This window comes from Gallinula chloropus (assembly GCF_964237585.1).
Source record: "Gallinula chloropus genome assembly, chromosome: 3".
NCBI lineage: Eukaryota > Metazoa > Chordata > Aves > Gruiformes > Rallidae > Gallinula > Gallinula chloropus.
This window is the reverse complement of record NC_140087.1, coordinates 96,844,807-96,866,848: the sequence shown is the minus strand read 5'-3', so window position 1 is coordinate 96,866,848 and position 22,042 is coordinate 96,844,807. Positions and strand designations below refer to the sequence as shown.

General features: G+C 35.6%; 1 protein-coding gene across 1 annotated transcript in view; it reads right to left on the bottom strand.

Moving 5' to 3' along the window:
* Positions 1 to 539: 539 nt before the first annotated feature.
* Positions 540 to 22,042, bottom strand: part of COL21A1 (collagen type XXI alpha 1 chain) — a gene marked incomplete at both ends in the record, with an annotated part of 75,732 nt that continues 54,229 nt past the window's right edge. Inside the window, 13 exons of the mRNA XM_084261866.1 lie at positions 540 to 727; positions 1,488 to 1,565; positions 2,544 to 2,744; positions 2,986 to 3,040; positions 3,166 to 3,312; positions 7,200 to 7,232; positions 9,359 to 9,403; positions 10,019 to 10,054; positions 14,255 to 14,326; positions 15,179 to 15,232; positions 16,527 to 16,580; positions 20,124 to 20,177; positions 20,495 to 20,539. Coding sequence (XP_084117992.1) covers positions 540 to 727; positions 1,488 to 1,565; positions 2,544 to 2,744; positions 2,986 to 3,040; positions 3,166 to 3,312; positions 7,200 to 7,232; positions 9,359 to 9,403; positions 10,019 to 10,054; positions 14,255 to 14,326; positions 15,179 to 15,232; positions 16,527 to 16,580; positions 20,124 to 20,177; positions 20,495 to 20,539 — 1,062 coding nt within the window. The remainder of the gene's footprint in view (positions 728 to 1,487; positions 1,566 to 2,543; positions 2,745 to 2,985; positions 3,041 to 3,165; positions 3,313 to 7,199; positions 7,233 to 9,358; positions 9,404 to 10,018; positions 10,055 to 14,254; positions 14,327 to 15,178; positions 15,233 to 16,526; positions 16,581 to 20,123; positions 20,178 to 20,494; positions 20,540 to 22,042) is intronic.

The window sequence follows — 22,042 nt, the reverse complement described above, 5'->3', positions numbered from 1 at the left end:
TCTGATATACGCCTTTGCTCACAGAACACTCAGAGCTATGACATATGAAACAACACAAGCCAATGAGATTCACACACATATGAAGTCAAAGCCAGCCACATTCTTTCAAAATCAAATACTGTGTATGTCGGATGCATGTGAAAAATTTCACAGTGATTTATACATGACCAATACCATTTAAGGCCTAATCTTGCTCCCAGTGATGTCTCCAGCAATTTTGCACAGGACTTCAGTGGTAACAGGAGTAGGTAGGATGCTTACATTCTAAATACCAAACATTATAGTTAATTTTATTCCTATACAAATGGATGTTTTTTTAAAAACACTTGAGACTCAATCAATGCCAGTTATAAAAAAAAAGATTGGAGTTTCTTTTCTAAATGAACTTACAACCTTTGGGATCATTATTTGTAATGTTTATAATGTCAGAGGTACTTTTGCTCTTGCATATGGAATTATTGCTGGTCACCTTCCTGAGACTTTAAAGACCATAAAAAAACAAGCACCATACCTATTCCTCTAAATTATTACATCACAAATTAATAATTTGGTCCCTTTCTAAATGGATCTCTCCCCACAATTACACTAAAACATAGTGATGGGTCACAAATTCCAGGGGGTCCAACTGGTCCTGGCATTCCCGGACTGCCACGATCTCCATCTTTACCAGGCTGTCCACGTTCTCCAGGACGTCCTTCTTTACTCATACCTGGGGGACCTTCAGGACCTTAACAACACAACACACATGCAATAAACAAATGTATTAGAGAGTATTTTTATTAAAATGAAAACAAGAGCAGGTATGGGCACACAACCCTACCACTTTTTGGTGAAGTATTGCAGGTAAAGAAAACTTCTCTTTCTGAAGAACGTGCTTCTTGTCACAAACTTCATATATGTTTTATAAAACCAATATGATATCTTATTAACATTTTTTCAAAGCATGTGAAAAACACTTTAGATAACATAGCTTTTAAAAGGAAATACAAAAATCTACTTTAGTACACTGTTATACTTTATTACATAATATGGAGTCACTGTGGTGTGAATCAGAGTCCTCTGATCTCTGTCCATTTCTCTGGCTTTGGATCAGGCCCTAATATCTCTGACAGATGCTAAACTTTGCATTTACATGAATACACTACTGTTAGGAAGAACATTTTCCTTCCCTAAGCAATGCCTACAAGTCACATGATTATATACCAGCCTAGTTTTCAGGTAATAGCTAAATTAATAGCCATCTATCAAGAAACAAATATTCAACACCAATCTCTACAAGGCCTGTGTTTTATTAAATTATGTATTTTATGACAATTTCAAAGTCATGCAAGAGACAGGCATTAGCCATAAACCACATATGGCAATTAAGAGGTGCAAAAACTATGTTTTTCAAAATTATATCAAATTTGAAAATACATCTTTTCTAAATGACTTCTTAAAACAAAATTATTAGCATGCAGCAAATCTGCACAGCTGAACCTCCTTACCTGGAGGTCCAGGGGGACCTTGGATACCAGGAACCCCAATTCCTTGATTGCCTTTTGCACCATTTTTCCCTGGCATTCCTGTGAATGAGCAAACACAGTAAGAATATTTTCATCCAATGAATAAGGAAGTCAACATTTGATAACACATATTGAATAAAAACCAGCTCCAGATGAAAACCGTAAATTCTCCTATTGGAGATGAAACTATAAAAGCATTACAAACAAATCAACATTACGCTCAAAATAAATTTGATGTGCTAGGTCACTGTGTGTGTGTATTTACCAAACATTTGTCCACCTAGCCTTGGCACCTTACTAGTTAGCTGTATTTCATACACCTTTCCTGATTATTTTGATGCTATAGGAAACACGATTTGTTTCTGCTGGGACCTGTTATGAAATTATGGGCTTCACTCAGTTTCTCAGTCCAGTCCCAGACTATATATGTATACTTAAAAAGTCTGGAAATGCACCACGGAAATCAACTGAAATGCTTGGATGGGAGAGTTACATGAAAGCAAAAAACTTAGCTTGCCTAAAAAGAAATCAGAATGTTATGAAAAGCTTAAAGGAAGGCTTTATGAGAGAAAAAGGAAAAAAAAAAAATAAAAAAAGAGAGAAACCCTGGAAATGTCAAAAACTCGGCTGACAGCAAATAGTAAGCAGAAAACAGCCAGTGAATACTGTCCTTTAAAATATCAGAAACAAAGCAGTCTGGAAAATAATAAACCAGAAAACAGGAAAATACACTGAAATCCAGGTCTAAGCATATCTAATCTTAAAAAAATATTATCTAAACACAGTTAAAAACATTTAAATGGGACTAAGGACTCTGAAATAGTAAAGCTGAACAGTAGCGATCTTGTGTTCCTGTATTTTCTCTTTTTCTGACATGTATTCCTTGTGAGCACTAAAACTCTGACATTGTACCACGTCCTCAGTTACACCTCCTGATGCAAACCCAGTCCTTCTCTTACTCTACCCTGCACTCATTCCCTTCAAAACCCTAAGCAGAAAACAAAAGGCCATTAGCACCATGACACATGCACACAGTACCTCTAGTCCCACGAGCCCCAGGACGACCCGGGATGCCTGTCAGCCCCGGAATTCCATCATTCCCTGGTAAACCAGGAAACCCTCTTGGGCCTTCAGGGCCTCTTGGACCTGGTGGTCCTGGAAGTCCCGGGGAAGCACTTTGGGGTTGACAGTGGTTACAGTTTTGTAACCTTCCACTCTGGAGGATGACAGGCAACTGGGCTGGGAGAATTCAAACAAAAGATTGTTTAGTGTGTTGTAAGACTAAAATATAAAAATATTGCCCCCTATCCACTAATACAATCTCTTGTTAGAGAATATGATACGTGTAGTAAACCCATAGGAAAAAAGTGATAAAGCAGCAATACGAATCCTGCTATCTAAGAAGCTTCTTTATAATTATCAGGAAACTGCTTTAGCACTTTAAAAAAGGAAAGAACAATAAAAAGGATTTCAAACTTACTTCTCAGTACATCTGAACAGACCTGTCGAATAAACTCTTCTGAAAATTCTCGTGCCTGGATTGAATAGAGAAAGATTGAAAAACCAGAGAGCATGGTGGTTTGGCTTTTCTTTGGGAGGGGGGGGGAAGGGGGAGGTGGTTAAAGTATCCAACCTGACAAGTTTCAGGTCTTATACATACAGGTTTTCCATCGGATCCAGGTGGTCCTGGGGGTCCTCTGTCTCCTGGCTGACCTCTGAGACCAGGAGGTCCAACCAAACCCTGGATACCAGATTCTCCTTTTTGCCCATTGATGCCTCGAATGCCTGGATCTCCTTTCTCACCTTTCTGGAATGAAAAATGAAAAGCCAATTGCATTTCCACTGACCATTTGAAAGCCAGATAAAACCAAGTAAACATATCCTAAGAAAATAAAATGAATATAAATTGTGACAGAACATTAACTTCATACTGATGAAATCTATTTCACTAAAAAATACTGAAGTGTTCTGATTCTTTAAATACAATAACTAGAAGTAAGTTGTCCTTATATTTTTTTAACTTTACTTTGAAGCAAAATTCTGGCATCACTACAGTTTTTCATAAACAATAATAAAGAAGACTTTTACCCTATGTCTGTAATGTAGAAAACAAAGGAAAAAATTAGTCTGATTTCAGTTAGGTGGATTTTTGGTAGGGTTTTTTGGTAGGTTTTTTTTCCTGACAATTTACTATCCACATGATTGATAACAACCATAGTCCATTTGCTTCACTGGAAAAGATTAAAATAATACTGGAAAATAATTTGATATGTCTTCATCAAAGCAATGGTTCTTCTATGTATGGAATTACCTACTGCAATAGTTCATGTGGAACTCTTTCCCTGTGCTGCAGCCAACAAAATATCAGTACAATGTAATTTGGTACTTGCCCAAGATTAAAGTTAGTATACTATGCTTCCTCCCTGATGAGTTTTTTCTTCCATTTTTACACAACTTCTGCACAATGTTACAGTCTCTTTAAAATTTTCTTTCACCCTTTGTAACTACCCTAGATGGAATTATGGAAACAAGGCAGCAGGATTACTATGTATGACAAAACTTATTGGAGCAGATAATGAAAATTTAAGAAGCACGCAGGCATACAAACTTAGTTAAGTACAGACTGACTTACACTGAATTTTAAATTATGGTACTTATATTAAGTATCATTCTATATGGTATTTATCAAAATTCTTTACATCAGAAAAATCCAAAGCTTCCTGGCTTGGTTTGAATGTGTAACAATGCCACATGAATTATTACAGGGTGGTGAGCTTCAAATTCAGGACTGGATCACTCGGTTTTATGCAAAGAGAGCCACCAAAATAAGGCAGGAGTTTTTCTTCTTAAAAAAAAAAAACAGAGAAATGAGAAAAATTGTGACAGATGTCAGTCAAGTGTTTAAGAGTACTGCTGGAAAGACAGTCCACCAGTAAAATGCATGGATTGAACAGCAGTGCATACTCTCTTCCCACTGAGAACTGACTTCTTCCAAGGCTGCAACTGTATTTTATTCTCTTGATACTGTCAACTTGAGTGTTGTAGTCATAGTGAATTGATAGTATATAAATCTACACCATGTAGATTTATACTTGTTCATGTCTATTACATAATTATAAATGGGGGGGTGTCCATTTAACAGCGTCAGCAAGGCACAGAGATAAACACATGGTGCATACTTATACAGCCTGTGGCTGTAAAAGAAGCTATATGTGCTGGGATCTGAAAATCACACTGTTATCCTAGCTGTAAGTTATTTGTTTTCATTTCAATTACTTTAACACCTATGAACTATGTTTACATAAATGACATCTGACTTGTAAGGTGATTTATTTAGATTTAATATTAAAGAGAGCATTAAGAACCAGTGAAATATTGGGGAAATGGCATCTATTGTAGAAAAACATTACAGACAAGATGCCAGCACAAAAACACCAAGACCAAACATTGGAAGGATGAGCACAACGGCCTGCAGAACTTGCCAAAAAACAACTGAATCTGCTGACGGAACATTTTCTGCAGTACATCTTGTAATGCTCAGCCATATCCCACGTGTGGCCTGCTTTGTTGACCCTTGCTACTGGTTAAGAAAATTAAAACAAGGAAATGAGAACTCTTCACTTTCTATTTGAGGAGTCAGAGTCTGAAAAAAGACAACATGTTTCATAAAAATAGAAAATAAACTATTTTTATGGGTCTGGTAAGTAAACACAATGATATCATTATGTCTTAGCATACAGTAAGAATTCTATTTAAAGTATTTTTTAGACTAAATATATTACTATCATGACTTACAGTACTTAAAGAGGCTAGTTTAATAGTATACAAGGAATCTTTTATTAATTTTGGCGATGATTTAGCAGAGCAACTATAAGCCAAAGTCCTAATTTTAAGTATTTCATAGAACCACAGCAGCATATAGGGCAATTTATGTTTAAATGCATAAAATTGTTTAATTATGAAAATTGAGATACCAATAAGTATGTCCAGTTATTGCTATGTAACAATGCTTTAATGAAAACAGGTTGAACAAAGAAACCTCTAAATGGAGGCGGAGAATTATATTAATAGAACAATGTGTACCCTGATTTCACTAAATATTGGAATAAATTTTTAAAAATCTAACAAAGATCTAACAAAGTTAAATCTTTTAAATGTCAAATTTGAAACAACAAGCAACACAAAGATTAAAAGGTTTAGCCATAAATATATCTACATTGGCCAAACACAAGAAAAAAAAAGGAAAAGATTGGACTTGGAAAAAAGTCCTGGAGAACAATAAATGCTGTTTCTGATGGACCAAGAGCAGTGCAAGCAGGCTTCTTCTTATGCCCCTCAAGTTTAAGCCTGAGTTGACTAATAGAATCATAGAATGGTTTGGGTTGAAAGGGACCTCAAAGACCATCAAGTTCCAACCCCCCTGCCATGGGCAGGGACCAGGCTGCCCAAGGCCTCATCCAACCTGGCCTTGAACACCTCCATGGAGGGGGCATCTACCACCTCCCTGGGCAACCTGTGTCTAAACATTCTCATAGTGAAGAACTTCTTCCTAATATCTAATGTAAATCTATCCCCTTCTAATGTAAAACCATTCCCCCTCATCCTATCACTACATGCCCTTCTAAAAAGTCCCTCCCCAGCTTTCCTGTAGGCCCCTGATGTACTGATGTACTGCTGTAAGATCTCCCCAGAGCCTTCTCTTCTCCAGGCTGAAAAACCCTAACTCTCTCAGCCTGTGTTCATAGGAGAAGATGATTAAGAGATCATCTCATAAGAGATTATTAGGCCTCTAATCATCTTTGTGGCTCTCCTCTGTTCCCATTCCAACAGTTTCATGTCCTTCTTGTGTTGGTTATTCCTGTATAAACTTAGAGAAAAAGAATTCTGCTCTGTATTTCCTTAGCCAAGGACAGAATTCTTTAAAAAAAAAATCTTTGTAAAGGCTTTGCTACATTTTCTTCCATTAGCTTTTAAATAAAGGCACATAAAGAAATCACTGGTGAAAGTTAAAACACACAAGACAAATAGTTTAGCTGTGGAATTCCTTGCAATTGACTTATGGAAGTGGAAAGTACACTCTAACAGCACAGTTCAATAATAAATAGGCAGATTCAAAATTGGCATTAAATGCAATGGTCTTAACATCACAGAATCACAGAATTGTAGGGGTTGGAAGGGACCTAGAGAGATCATCAGGTAAATACTCCTAACTGACTGCCAGTAAGAGTGGAGGCATACAAGAAGGATCTTCTTTTTGTATCTTGCCCAGCTGTTATTGATTGCTGCTGTACAATATGTATTACTTCAATCAAGTACTCTGTATTCTTTTATGAATATATTTCTATTTTTCAATTAACTTAGAACCTTTATATCATTGTCTTTAATAAGTTGCTTACAGAATCACAGATTGCTTCAAACAGCTCCACAGGGTAGTTTTTTTAGTTGTTTGTTTAATTCTCTAAAGTATACGCTTAGCTTTAATTATTTTTTTAATCTTTTATTTAATGAAATATATAAATAACCACCTGTCTTTTAAATACTGCTTCCTCTGATATTTCTCAATTCATGCCTGTTATGTTGCTTAGAGATGTGAGTACAGAAATAAGGCTGTAAATACACATTACAGATCACATAATTTGCAGAAATAAATGGAATAATTTTGTACTATTATATCTGTCATTACAAAGTACTTACCTCTCCTTGTTCTCCACTCAGTCCTTCTATTCCCTTTAGGAATTAATATGAAAAAAGAAGTTAAAAAGGCAAATTGAGCCAAATTACTTTGAATCAAAAAGTAACAGTTTTGTCCTTTGTTTTCAATAATTAATAACAAATGTCATTTTTTAAGATTCTGTGATTGGTATTTGTACAAAAGGATGCATATAAGGACAAAAAATGTATATCATGGTGAATTAATATTTTGTACCTTTAATATATAACAAAAGGATAAGTTGGGAATATATAATACATATTATAAAAATAGATGTAATACAGACATATAGACAAAACTTTATTCACTACAAAAGACAAAATTAATATTTCTTTTGTTCTAGCAAAAGGAAACCCCTGATTCTACTGCATTAATATTGTCTTACTAGACAAAAATCTGTTTCAGAGCCTTTAAAATACAAACTTGGTTCATAAACCAGATTTTGCATGTTGGCAAATTATTTTGTTGTCATTTCTGCCAAATGGTTCAATTGATCATTAAGTTCCATGGTAAGATGGCAATTCAGGACAGGCTTTTTCACTTTCCTGACACACTCTTACGGACAAGGGAACATGTACAGCGTTCTTGAGAAGCCCTGGAGGCTCAAGAAACCTTGGAAGAACCTAGTGCTGTCTAGGAAGTATCTGAATGACTGATGTTTTGGTTTTTGACCAAACTAGATAAGCATGGGATACAATTTTTGACCAAGCCCATATTATTTTCTCAGCTTCCTAAAAGAAACCAAAAAAAACCCACCCGAAAAGGAAAAAAAAAGAAAAAAAGCAAGCAACAGCAATTAGGTTGCATCACTCTATCTGGAAAAAAAATGTTTTCTTTCACTATCAGCTTCTTTTACTTTATCATTAAAATAATAAATACATGAAATTTTTTTCCATTATTTGCAAAAAGAAAAATCAGAAAGTATAACCTGTAAAATATTAGAGTAGGACATTCCATTTTGTTAAAACAAATGATCAGCATTTTAGTTTAAACTATTTGCTTTCAACAATGCCTCCTCAGCCTTTCTACCGGACTCCTGTAAACCCTCACACCCCTGAGAGTGATAAAACTAGGCTAGCATACAATCTAGATCTCCTGCCCAAGCTCCACTGGAATCAGCTCCTTCTGGCTAGACAGGCAGCTGTATCGATGTCGTAATTCCGAAAAAAGCAACTGTGACTTCCTTCCAAGTCTAGTCTCAAGACCCGTACCTCTAACAAATACTTCTCTGTTTAGACGCGACATAGATTATGTAGTTAACAAGTATTTATAAATACTAACAGTTATTTTCTGTGGTATAACACGATAGCCAACTATGACAAAACCAGGATACGTTGGCTCAGAGTGAAAGAGAAACAACTGCATCTCACAGATTTGCAGCTGAAACAGGAAACATCTGTAATTTATGAGCACAGAAGATGTCATTAACGACTCCCAGTATAGTCTAGGAGGTAATGAACTACATGAAGGAACAGCATGGTACATGTAAAATCTTAGTATCTCAAGTGTCACTCATATCCCTTACACAAAATTTACTTCATGCGGCTATCTGTATTTTATATTATTTACAATTGTTTAATTGTTCAATGAAAATTTCCCATAATTTTAGATTTAATAGATCTAATAGATTTATAGATTTCATACAATAATGCAGAAAAATGTACCTCTAGAATGTTTCTCAAAATCAAACAATACCTCAGAATCACAGAAATGTGTGGATTGGAAGGGACGCCCCGTGTTCAACTTCCTTTTCAGCACAGATCCAGCTAGATCCAGCTGCTCAACACCCTGTGCGGGCAGGTTTTGCCCCAATCTCTGTGAGAACTCCGCTCTAGTGTTTGACCGCTCTCAAATCAAAATGCTTTTCCCTTTACATCAAATTGGGATTTCCTGTTTTTCAACTTGTGTCCATTTCCTCTGTCCTCACACTGCACACAGCTAAGAAAAGCATAGCTCCGTTTTCTCCATGTGTCTTATATTTGCTATTTTAAAATTACTACGGGTTTTTAAGAGGTCATTTATATAACCATGTAAATGTTTATACAGAAATGTATTTCACCTGATGCTAAGAACTATCCACGCTGATAGAAGTAATCCTAAAACACAAATATGAATCATGGCTTTCTTGAACTTTTAACAGTACCTGTAAGCCTGGATTTCCTTGTCTTCCTTTTTCTCCTTTCAGTCCCTTCAGAAAAGAAGCAAATTTTCCTTAAATATACATTTATCTGGGAGATATAATTAAACTACCAAAAATAACATGAAGAGATAAAACCTAAAATCTCATCCTAAACCTGACCAAATAAATCTCAAAAGTTAATCTTCAAGAGTTCAGAGCAGAAACTGTGCAGAAGGATTCAATTTCACTCTGAACACAAGAGGAGTGAAGTTAGGGTCTGAGTAGTGACGCAATATTCTCCTTTTCCTTGTAGGTATTTCCATGATATTTAGATAACAGGGAGGAAAATCCCACTTGATACAGCATAGTAGGTAGCGTGCCTGAAGCAGGCAGGAACAAAACCTATTCAGAGACAGAGCTGGGTCACATCTCAGCCCCCTTGGGCTTCCCGAGCCCACATCCTTGCCCCAAATGTCAATAGCCTGCTCAGCCCCAGACCCTCAGCTGGAAATTCATACTGGGCATACTGGGCAGTATTCCTTTAAAAAGGGTTAGAGCTCACTGCCACTATTCTTCAAGCAAATCTTCTGTGCAGATTAACCATAAACAAAGCTCCTGAATTAATACCTAAGACTTGTACAATAGTGTTGCCAGATTATGTCACTAGAAACAAAGTTGATGTACCTGTATACCACTTTCACCTTGGTTTCCTTTGTCCCCCTGTAAAATATTAGAAAAGCCTCCACTGTAACATGATTCACCTCAAAGACATGTAGTCTGTTTTTTCACTTAACACAGTAAATACAAGAGAAGCATCTAATAGCATGTATTTATATTGAATGAAAACAAATCACTTTATCCCCATGTACACAAACACGGAGAAAAATACAGAAAGTTATACTAAGGCAATCTGTCAGAGAAAGACCAGTAAAAGAAAATTGAATACTTATATACCAAGCTAAAATTAAAAAGATACATCATAATGAGGTGGCAAATCCAGCAGGTTTTTTTCCACTCATGTTATGGGAGTGGAGAGGATGTGGGCAGGGAGGGGAGCAGTATTTCTGACAGGCTAAATTTCATGTGAATGCTAACCATTAAGCACACTTACCTTCATCCACAGAGAATAGAGGATAAATAATTTCTGCAACACTTACTATAAACCCATTGAATGCAGAAGTCATACATGACAAACCAAAGGGGAAAAAAAATCAGAAAAAAAATTGTATTTAAATTTAGTCAAAACTGTGTAAGGATTAACTTCAACTTCCACCCTCTCCTTTTGACTTGCATTGAAATATTAACTGTAAATAAACATCAGTGAGGTGACTGGCAATCAGGTGGTGCAAATGGTATTTAAAAGACAAGTATCTAGGTTTATCAAGTTGTCGGAACACAATCTAATTGACACTGGAGAGAAACACGCAGCCCCTGAAAACAATTCATGCCAACTACTGACAGAGGTATAGACCATGTACTCACAGCACATGCCTATCTCTCTTCATTGACTGAAAAAGAAACCTACAAGTTATGGGAGATGGCTTCTGCCCGAACTGTGACCTCTTAAATCAATGTGTCTCTGTTTAAATAGACATAAATCAAAATGTTGGGCGGAGGACATAGCAAGTCATGAAACAAAAGACAGATCTATGGGGGGGGGGGGGGGGGGGCGGTGTACAAGGCTGTATTTAATAAAGAACAGAATCTGAATGAAGTTTTTTGGATCTGTTTTACCAGTTTTCTTGTAAGAGCCAAACATATGTGTGTTTAGTTGTTTGTTTGGGTTTTTTTTTGAACAGACTGTTTAGTTAAATCCTAAACAGTAGTAAGGAGGAGATTTTGGCCATGGACAATATTTTCCCAAATATCCCAGAACATAAGAGGGTAATTATGCCAGCTGTATTTGGTTGTATTGTATTTAAATGGAAAATATTTGGTTTGGTTTCAATTTTTAAAAGAAGCTATAGCTGAAAAGCTTCACTTTTACTGTCAGATGCCCAAATTGCACTTTTTTTCCTGAATAATTCAAGTTTGTCATACTTTTGATTTGGAACTCCAGTCAACCAGCAATATATATTCTTACTTGCATCTTCATATAAAAGTATTAATGACTTTTGCAAAAGCTTCCCCAGTTTGAAATTTGGACTCTGGAAATCATTGTTTCAAAACTGGTCAGAAGACTAATTTTTCTACATCTTGTCTCAGAAAATGGAACATCATCTCATTTAGGTGAGATAACATCATCTAAATTTGGATCATTCTTTAGCCTCCATCGACCAGGAACTTGTTTCAACTGTCTAAGCATAGGGATTTAAGGTTCTTAGGCAACCTAAGGCTTCTTCGTATGTGACTACTGACATTTGAAATACTTTGGCATACCTAAGACATTCATCCATGGCTGGCATATATGACACTGGACATATAGGAAACGTGGGCCCTTCTGGAACAGAAGCTGAAGTGTAGAATCCCTCTGCATGGGATTTTCATAAAAAATTAACTATAACACCACCCTTCTAGCTTACTCTTTCATTACTCTCCAACCTTTCCACAATGAAGTACCCAATTCAACCCTATTTCTGTAATTCCTTTATATGAAGGGCTTCATATTTCAACAGGTGGTCTTCTCATAGTTGCATTATTTTTTTTACTGTTTATTTCTATCTAACGTCTCCCCTGAGCTTCCTTTGATTTTTCTTGTTCATTCTGAAATCTGTAATTTGCATATGTAATGGAAGAACCTTAGCCTTAGTTGAGACTCCAGTATATACCACAAAACATTCCTAGAAATGTCAGCTATACTACCCAAACACCTTTTCAAATTCAAAATCCATTTAAATATATTTTTTATTTTATTAATTTGTCCTAATTTAATTTTAAACTAATATTAAAATTTTGAATTTATATTTTACATTTAAAGATTAAATTTGGACTGATAGTAAATGCAGAAGCATATTTAGCCTTTAGAACTCGTTGTTTGACTAAATATCTAGTTTGAATAGTTGCAGGTAAAGCTTGTTATTTATAGGAAACTAGGCCCTATGGAAACAAGTTACAAGACATCTGATAACTTTTAGTGCTCCAAAGAAACAATCTAACAATAAAATGAGCTTTATGTTCATATATGGCAATAAAGAAACTCAATGGAACAAAATTTTCTTTTTCATGTTTCCCCATAAAAATAACGAAAGCAATCGCAGTACTCATTATTTTGCAAAACAATAAAATATTTACTTTTCAGGATGCACAAATTACTGCTTTAGAAGTATCCAGAATAAAGTAATCTTAAGATCAATTTAGTCTAAAATAATAATTTATACAAGTCAAAGCTTTAGTTACAAATAGAATTAATTGATTTATAGCAATGGAACTATTTTGACTTCAACCACTATCAAACCATGAGACCAGACAGGTGTCCAACCCTGAAATTCTCCTCAGATCATGGTATTGAAGATGGCAGTGAATATTTTTTCTCCAGATGTTTCAAATAAACATGCAGTGTTTCCTTCACATAAATTTGCCTTATATCATATATAAAGTATAAATTCTCAATTATTCTCTGTTTCTTGGTTAAGTTACATAGAAGGTGCCAACCTGAAAAAAACCATCATCTAGAAAACAGAACTCTGATAAATTCTTTATAGTTACCCATAGGGCATGAAGACTAATGGTTTTCAATTAGTTTTAATTTTCAGGTTCTTAAATCCAATTCTATAGACAAAACATAGCTGATTTATCATCAGGGGACTCAGTTCACACTCCAGCAAGTTCTGTGAGTTATAGTGAGATAAAAAAAAGTCACTATTTTAAAACAAGGGGCTTTCCAGCTTCCAGTCAAACAAAAAGTTCTGCCTTGCTGGTTGAGACAAAACCAAGAGGTTTCAACCACCCATGGTATGTTTAATAGAATGCTGTCATTTTATAGAAGAAAAATGCCTAGGAAAGCTTTTAATGTAATGTTAATTACAGCTTTAAGTGATGCAAAAAGCTGTGTGCTTGAGTTTCAAAACATACTAAAGAACAATATTGCCTATAACCTTACAAATCTGGGACTCCTTAAAGACACGTGACCGTCAGAAAATTCTCCATACCTGCATTTTAAAAATAAAGATAACTATCTAGATAAGTTCTCAAAACAATTCTTCAGCAATGAAGAATTTCATCACAACTATGTCTATAGCAGCGTTTGATAGATGTTAGGCTCCACCAAGAGATGGTGAGATCCTGAAACCATGATCTTTATGAGAACCCCATATACCAGAGCAAACACAGGTTCATCTAAAAGAAGAAATAATTTTCAACCAGCACAATAGAAGTAGGATCCATCTAACCTAACTTTTGCCATCTAAAATTTCAACATTTAATTTACTTAACTGTCTAGTCTTCAGCTACCATCAAAGACAGGTGTAGAGATGTGAATTAATGACTCTCCAAGGAACTCAGGCTCTCTCAACTAAGTATGGAGAGAACCTGGACAGCTTTGTTAGATCAGATAACTCTTGAAGGCTAAGAATAACTGAAATGAATCTGTTCCAACTGCCTAGGGGTAACTGCTCCAGTTCTTATGGCAAAAGAATTTTAAGATGTAGCACTTGCTATAAGATGGGATTAGTCAAAGATTAGGTAAACACAGAATTGTGAATCATACCATTATGTACTATAATTCATAATGCATATTTCATTAATACCTATGTTGTAGCATTTTAGGTTAACAATTTGTCCAAGAAAACCAGTAATTTCTCGACATGTAAAATGATTGTTCTGTGATTCTGTGATTGTCTAAAGAATGTGCCTTCTAAAATATACCAACTATTCTCTAATAATAATGATTTAGAAAAAGGATTTCCTTTAATAATGATTACTTAAAAGGAAAGCACTTGTAACAACAGATGCAGTTAATGTAAAACTGGAAAAAATACTTACCTTTACACCCTGGGTACCAGGGATGCCTGGGTAGCCTGGTTCACCAGGAGCACCTGGTACTCCTCGTTCTCCCTGAGTAATACAATAGCTCTGTGTCAGTGATGTGCTGTGTGTAAAAACATATATTGCATGTTTTCTCAAGGTCACGTGCTGTACTTTGGCTATGATATTTTGAAATTTTATGTCTGAAATGATTGAAATGTTGGAATAATTTGCGAAAGGATGTTGAATACAGAGAAGCCACAAAAGGGAGTCTTAATTCTTAACCTCAGTTTTCTAGTGAAAACTTTTCTAGTGAAAAGTCTTTTTTAATTGACTTTTCATAGAATCATATGATAGAATGGTTTGGGTTGGAAGGGATCATAGAGTTCCAAGCCCCCTGCCATAGGCAGGGCCACCAACCTCCAGGCTACACAAGGTTGCCTGGGCTCCTTCCAAGCTGGCCTTGAACACCTCCAGGGACGGGGCATCGACCACCTCTCTGGACAGCCTGTTCCACACCTTACCACTCTCTCTGTAAAAAACTTCCCCCTAGTATCTAATCTAAACTTTCCCTCCTTTAGCTTTTATCCTTTCCCCCTTGTCCTGCCATTATCTACCCTTTTAAAAAGTTGATTCCTCTCCTGTTTGTATGCTCCCTTCAGGTACTGGAAGGCTACAAAATATAGTTGATGTTTATTTTTCAAAATTATACAAATAGAACTCTCTGAAGTAATGGCAATGTGTTCAGGCTTGAACATCATCAACAGCTGATTTACACCCCCTAAAATCTTGTATGAAATTAGTCCGAGTAGGCCATGAAATGGATTCTGAAACACTTTTATGTTAACTACTGTTTTATTTTGAAACAGACTGCGTTGTATCTAATCATGGAAGATCAGTAAATCCCTTCTTTAGCTAGAATACTTCCAGATTCATATTTACCTTGGCTCCTGATGATCCTGGTTTCCCCTGTATTCCAGGTTCACCTTTATCACCCTATAAAACAATAAAAGAGTGTGTCTGATACTTCAGTATGTTTTGACACATGTATTATGACTAGCAAACACAAACAGACACTGCATCGGAAATTGCATCTTAAAAAATATATACAGGTAGTGAACAAAACCCTAAAGTTCTGCTACTTTACAGGAAACCTGAAGTTTCAACTTTCTCTCAGGAAAGATAAGTGATGACAAAACATGATCTGCCAGCCTCTGCTCACTTGTCCCTTTCCCCACCTGCCTGATTTCCTTTGCCCTGTCATAACATGTGTGTGTGTACTGACTTCACTTTTCCACCATCTTATTTAATAAAACTGAGAATCCTTGGACCTTAGCCAAAATGTTTGGGTTTTATTGTAGACCATGGAATTAGGCAAATATTCAGCACAAGGATTTTTCATTAAAATCTAAGAATTATTGATTGCTTCATGATGCTCCTCTGTAAGAATAAGCATATATTCTGAATGAAAGATAAATATACAAACCAAAAGCGTTTTTCACAAATGAAAAAAAAGCTAATAAATTTTCAGTAATTTCATAAGTATTCAATCTTCTTGGCCATAGAAAACATTGGCCACTTTAAAAAGTTACATCCTGTATACATTTTAAAATAAACACCTATGTACATTTAGATATAAATTAATTTATGGTTGAAATAGAGGTAAATGTAAATGCAAAGTATGAGAAACAGATTCTATTCTCCTAATTATTCTCTAGGACATACAATTCAATGCTTACTGGCCAAAACTCATCTTGGATTAAACTAAAAGGTTACACTAACAGATCTGGATTTGTAGTATCTATTTTAGTTTTTGAGAGCATGGGTCAAATTAATTCTTGCTTTAGCTGCAGTGCAATCAATAAAGTTACATCTGAAATAAATTTGGCTCCTTGTGTGGAAAAAGCGGCACATAATGTTATTTAACACAATTAAAATATAAATAAATGTAATATGGGCATAAAGTTCCGATGTATACTGAGAGTTATCTGACTCCCAACATTACAGAACATTTTCCAGGACTGCAAAGTTGAAACCAAGTCTTGTGATCATTTCTGCAAGTGATCCAAACCTCATGGGATGACAGGAACCATTTACAGAGCTATATTAACCTCTCTGGAGACTGAAGCTCTCCTGACACTGATATCACCTATAAGGTAGTATAGGGAAAATTGTACAGCTACTCAACAATATTTAATATACCAAAACATTAGCTGGAGAATCCTGGCATTTCATCATTTATAAAGCAGGCATTTATCAAAGTCACAAGCAAATTAACCCAAATACTTACCTTGGGCCCAGGAGATCCAGGTAGACCAAATGAGCCTTCTGGTCCCATCAAACCCTATTTATTTGTGAAAAAGGCAGAGACATTTCTGTACTAAGCTAAAGGAATAATGGCTTCAGTACAGCGTATTAGCATTATTAGTAGTATTAGTATTATATTTCTACACTGAAATAAATGAATAGGGGAGGAAATATGTCTTTCTTCATATTACTGTGCAGGCTGTAGGTCTGATACAGCACAGTGGATTATTTAGACCTTCTATGTCTTGAGGAAGAGCTTCTGTGCAATGGAAAAAAACATGCAGGAAGAAAGCACAGCACTGTCACGACATACCCCTGGGAGAAAAATTCTGCAACTCAAAACCCCTGTCTGCCTGATTTGATCTTTAACATATCTTTCATATGTCCTTAGCTATAATTGGAAGTGACACAGGAGTTTCTTAGTTTCCATTATGGGTTCCCAAAACCAGAAGTATATGTGGCATTTCATAATTCTCCTCCTTCTTTCTGACTGTGTGTCCCTCAAAGATTGCCATGCCTTCCTTTTAACAACTTCATGGAGATTTATCAGGAGCAGTTAACTTTGGGGTCACTCACACCTTTGCATCTTCTGCAGAATCTTCAGGATTGAACTGTTCGTTCAAGAACACAATAGCTTCTGCCACTTCAGATCAGGACACTTCAGCACAAAGCCAGAGCATTGCCAAAACAGTCCCTTGAACACCTCTCATGGAAACATGGCAATAAAGGCATGTTTAGTTGTCTTTGTTCCATACATAAAATAAGAGCTAAAGGGTGTTAAACCACCAAATGGCTGGTTTTCTTAATTTCTGTTTAAAGCTACTCTCAAGTACAAATTAGAAAAGAAGCCTTTTTTTAAAATCATACTTTCCACAAAGGAATTCCCATTTATACTATTTTCCACATCTGGTGTTAATGCATGCCTTTCTCACCACTTCATCTCACTTCTCTTTGACTCTAGAACTCCATGTGTCAATAAAAACAATATATTATTGTTTTTTTATTTGGGCTTGCATACATACTCTGAAACACTATCTGCTATAACAGTGTACTTAAGACACAGCATAAAATAAAATAATAGATGGGTTTTCAGCATTTCAACAATTTTATTGTGTTTCAGCTGTGTTCTACTGGTAAGTAAGGCAGCACTGATTAACACGGGTTTCTTTCCTGCTATAGTGTAAGAAAGTAGTGGCCACCAATACTTTCCATCAGTAAACCTAGCAACTTGCTTATTAGGCCACAAACACAGGTATGCAAATACAAATAAAAGGTATCAATCACAAGACTAAAACTTGAGTAACTTTGCTGCCAATTTTCCTCAGTCTCAGACTTTTCCTGTTCCATCAATTGCACATGAAAATTCCTCTTAAACTTCAATTTCTCTAAAATAATACCATCATACATCAAATAATTTGCAAAACTTTTTTGAACTTTGAAGATTAGATCTCTTTGTTCTTAATTACATAGAAAACCAGTCATCTTATCAAAGATGATGCAGTCAATCCACTGCAATCTATTATTTGGTAAATAAAAGCTTACTATATCCTATGCCATTTCTTTCATAATTTTGGATTCTAAATTACCAATTCCCCTCCAGCTGGAGTGAAGCCTCTGAGGTCTGCTTCCACTCATAACCTAAGAGCATGTTCCAATTAATCATCTGCTTATGGTCTATGTTAAGTGCCAGCTTTGTTACAGTAAGCGTAAGAAAATATTAACGTGGTTTCAGAAATCAACCTTGATTATATTGACTGTCTTAATTCACTAGCATGTAAGATGTGCTTCTTCACTTTTTCTCTTTTGATTTACCCAGCAAAATAAGGGTTTATTAATTTTAATTTCACTGTACAGCTTAATTCAATTTGGCTATTTTAAATCAAATTTCATGTTATCTCCTGACCTCCTCACTTCTGAAATACAGCTGTCTTCATTGCCTGATCTTTTTTGCATACCTTAAAGGCTACACTGCTCCTCAAAAAAATATTGTGAAGTTATTATTTTCTTCTCTTCAGATTCCTGTTCTGGGCTAATTACTAGCCCTTTAATCAGTGGGCTTGGGGCGGGATAGTGGGAAGGGATGAGAAATACAACCGGGGGATTTTTGGCTCCATTGCCACCTCAGTGTGGCCCTGTGGTTCAATTCACGCAACATGCTGAGATGATGCCCATCCTCTACCAACTCCACACTAGATCACTTCTAGTTTATGCCCATGCCAGTCCTCGGATTACAGAAGTGGTCAATGTACATCACAAATGTCCCTCATTCATTTTATGTTACGCAAAGTTGAAATACTATATGTTCAGAATATTTTGGGAGGGTTAATATTTTTTTTTTAATCAGTTATGTGTATATATCCACATTGACCTGCAAGCAGATACCAGGGAAGACAAATCAGAAAACATGTTTAGCATAACCAAACATCAGGCATACATCTGTAGGAAAGGGAGAAATAAAACCCAGTTGTCTTTGCTTGCTTTCTTGCACTTTCGTTGCTAGGCCATATTTAACATGTTCTATTTAAAAAAAATACAGGAAAAAGACTACGTGAAATCAGCATACTGACACTGCAAGAAAAAAACTTTCAGATGCAATACAGGAAAAGCTTGAGAACATCCTCTGAAAACTACAGCATGTAAAATAAAAAGAGAAGACAATGTTCTGAATGAAAGTAAAGAGCAATTCAGGGACATGAAATGTAGCATTACTCCCCCATTTTTCAGACCTGACAATATATGTGGCAGATAGATTAATAAATTACTGATGTTGGCAGTGTAGTGGGGAGAGCTATTACTGAAGAAGAACTTGTTACTAAAGAATTTTCCCAAGGTATTAACAGACTATCCACAAGCTTTCCATCTGTTTTTTTCTGGAATAAACATATTCAGTGTGACTAATACAAGGAAAATCCCACTATCTTTTCTGGTTGAAATTCCCTCATGTCGTACAATGTATTCAAATATTCCATGCATCAACTTCCTACTTATTTTATCAGGTGACAAAAGATACATTAAATGATTTGACAGGAAAACATTAATAAATTATTTTCAAGTACATCAAGAACCAGATGTTATTTATCTAAATAAAACTTAAAGAAAATACTGTAGGTGAGTTAGCTGAACAAATACAGACACTTTGGAATCCCACAAGGCTTTATTATAGTTGACAAAACAGCATTCCCTCTGCAATTTTTTTCAAATTTGCACAGAAAGAAATGGAGAAACATTTTCTAGCAATTGGCAATAAAAATTACTAGAGGCACAAGTGAGGCACCAAATGTGCAGGTGTTAACTAGGAGTAGGGGCATCTGAACTTGCATCTCATCTAAACAACTGCAATGATTGGTTGTTGAGGAAGTTTATTCTTGCCAAAGATCTTTATATGGCTAAAAAGTCCATTTTAAAAGAAAAGTAAGTCCAATATTTTGGGGGAATTCAGAAATTACTCTGATTGTATTCTCCAACCTGAAAATGCTACATTGCTTGCTACTGTATTTGCCATTGCTTGTTTGTTTACTACAAGTAGGTAACGACCATATCAGAATAATTTGTTCATAACAACAACATTTTGCAAACTTACAGTATCCCCTGGAGACCCTTTTGCTCCTGGTTGACCTGGTGGTCCAATTTCACCCTATATTTTTTAAATAAAGAGAAGAACCCTGTGATTAACATGTGCATAGTTATCAAGTTTCTAAATATTCTTCAATTACTTAGATTTATTTAGTTGTGATTATTTTTAAAGTATTATGAAATTAACATTTTTACATTTAAATTATTAATTCGTTCTGGAATGGCTGAGATTTTCAGTCATGCCACAAAGATTTTGGAGCATGTCTCCATTCATTTACAGCGTGATAATCCCCAATATGAAAACTACTCTGAGCACAGACTTTAGAATCATTATATATATACACAAGTTTTAACTGTATGTTGGACTATTAGTAATACCTTTTGTCCTTTTGCTCCTTGATTTCCAGGGATTCCAGGAATTCCCTGAGGGGGAAAAAGAAAACCTTTTCAATATATGGAATAGTTTCTCCAGAAAATTATATATAACCCGCCGGGTTAAGGCCTCATGAATTTAACATTAGCCACACCATTGGGGTTCAAAATACGGGCAGGAAATAGAAAATTTAAAAAACACATAAGAGAAGAGAACTTCAGATGGGAAGACGCCAGTTATTTCATCTGGGGACACAATGGGACACTAATGTTCAGTCGCTCCTCAATGCTTTTGTGCCAGTCTGCTGCTGGGCAGGCTCATATGCTCCTGGTTGCCACCCGGGCCTGCAATGCTTTACAGAAAACCCTTACTGACACAAGGAAAGAAATCACTTCTCATTATCCATAAAAATTCTCACATAAAGTAGAGCAAAAGTCTTGGCCAACAGGACCATGGAGTATAACAAATCCTATTTTCCTATCTAAAATACAGTGATTGTAACAGAACACAAGAAATAGATCTAATTATATCTGATCTAAATTGCATGCTTGCTCCCACCTCCGTAAATACTTGAAGATCTCCGTCATTTCCTCAGTGTCACTGCTTGTTTAGTTCTACAGTATCTCTCAGTTTTCTTACAGTTATCATTTAATTGAACATAATCCAGTTTCAAAACAAAACTCCATATGTACTTAACTGTGGTCTAAATTGAATTAATCTCTTTTCTTCACAAGTAAAAATATTCAAATTTATTGGACAGACATTGCTCTTTCTTGCTGCAGATTAATGATGGTACAAGTATTTTAGTTTTACACTTTACATTTTAATCTAATACTGAAATTAGTATGTTTCAGTGAAAACAGGACTGTTCTAGATACAAGCAAAACAAATGCATTCTGGGGGGAGGAAATGAATGTGAATGTAACAACCAGGAATAAGCTGATAGTTTCCATATGGATTACATGTGTGCAACACTTTCTTGAAAAAGATTGTTCCATTGTTTCTCAGTTTACACCCAGTTTCTAGTTAATAATGACCCCATCAAGCAGAAACCGTTCAATGGTCAATGGCACATGGTTAACAATGACATCCTGAGCATTTTAGAGGTCATCAAATTTCCAATTTGCCTATCACTAAAAGAAGAGAACGAGATATATTATAAAAAACCCTGGGAAACAATGCCTCATTGTGAGACTTCTATTCACATTGTGTAACATAACTCCTCTTGTTAAACTTTTGTCCAAAAGCATCTTAGATCTTTGGCACAAATAAAAAGATGGAAATAGGACACCTTTATTACCACATTTAGGAACTTCCAGACCTGTCTGTGAGTTCTTGGTGCAATTATTTAACAGTTAATTACTGTAGTTGTAAATCCTACTAAACTCTAAATATCTCAACCTGTAATATAAAATATAAATTGCTGATATGAGATAGTTAACTTTGCCAGGGAAAGAATTTAAAACCTCAAAAAAAACCCAACTGTAAAACTACATGGGGGTTTTGGTGTTGGTTTGGGGTTTTGTTTGGTTGGGTTTGGTTTTGTGGTTTTG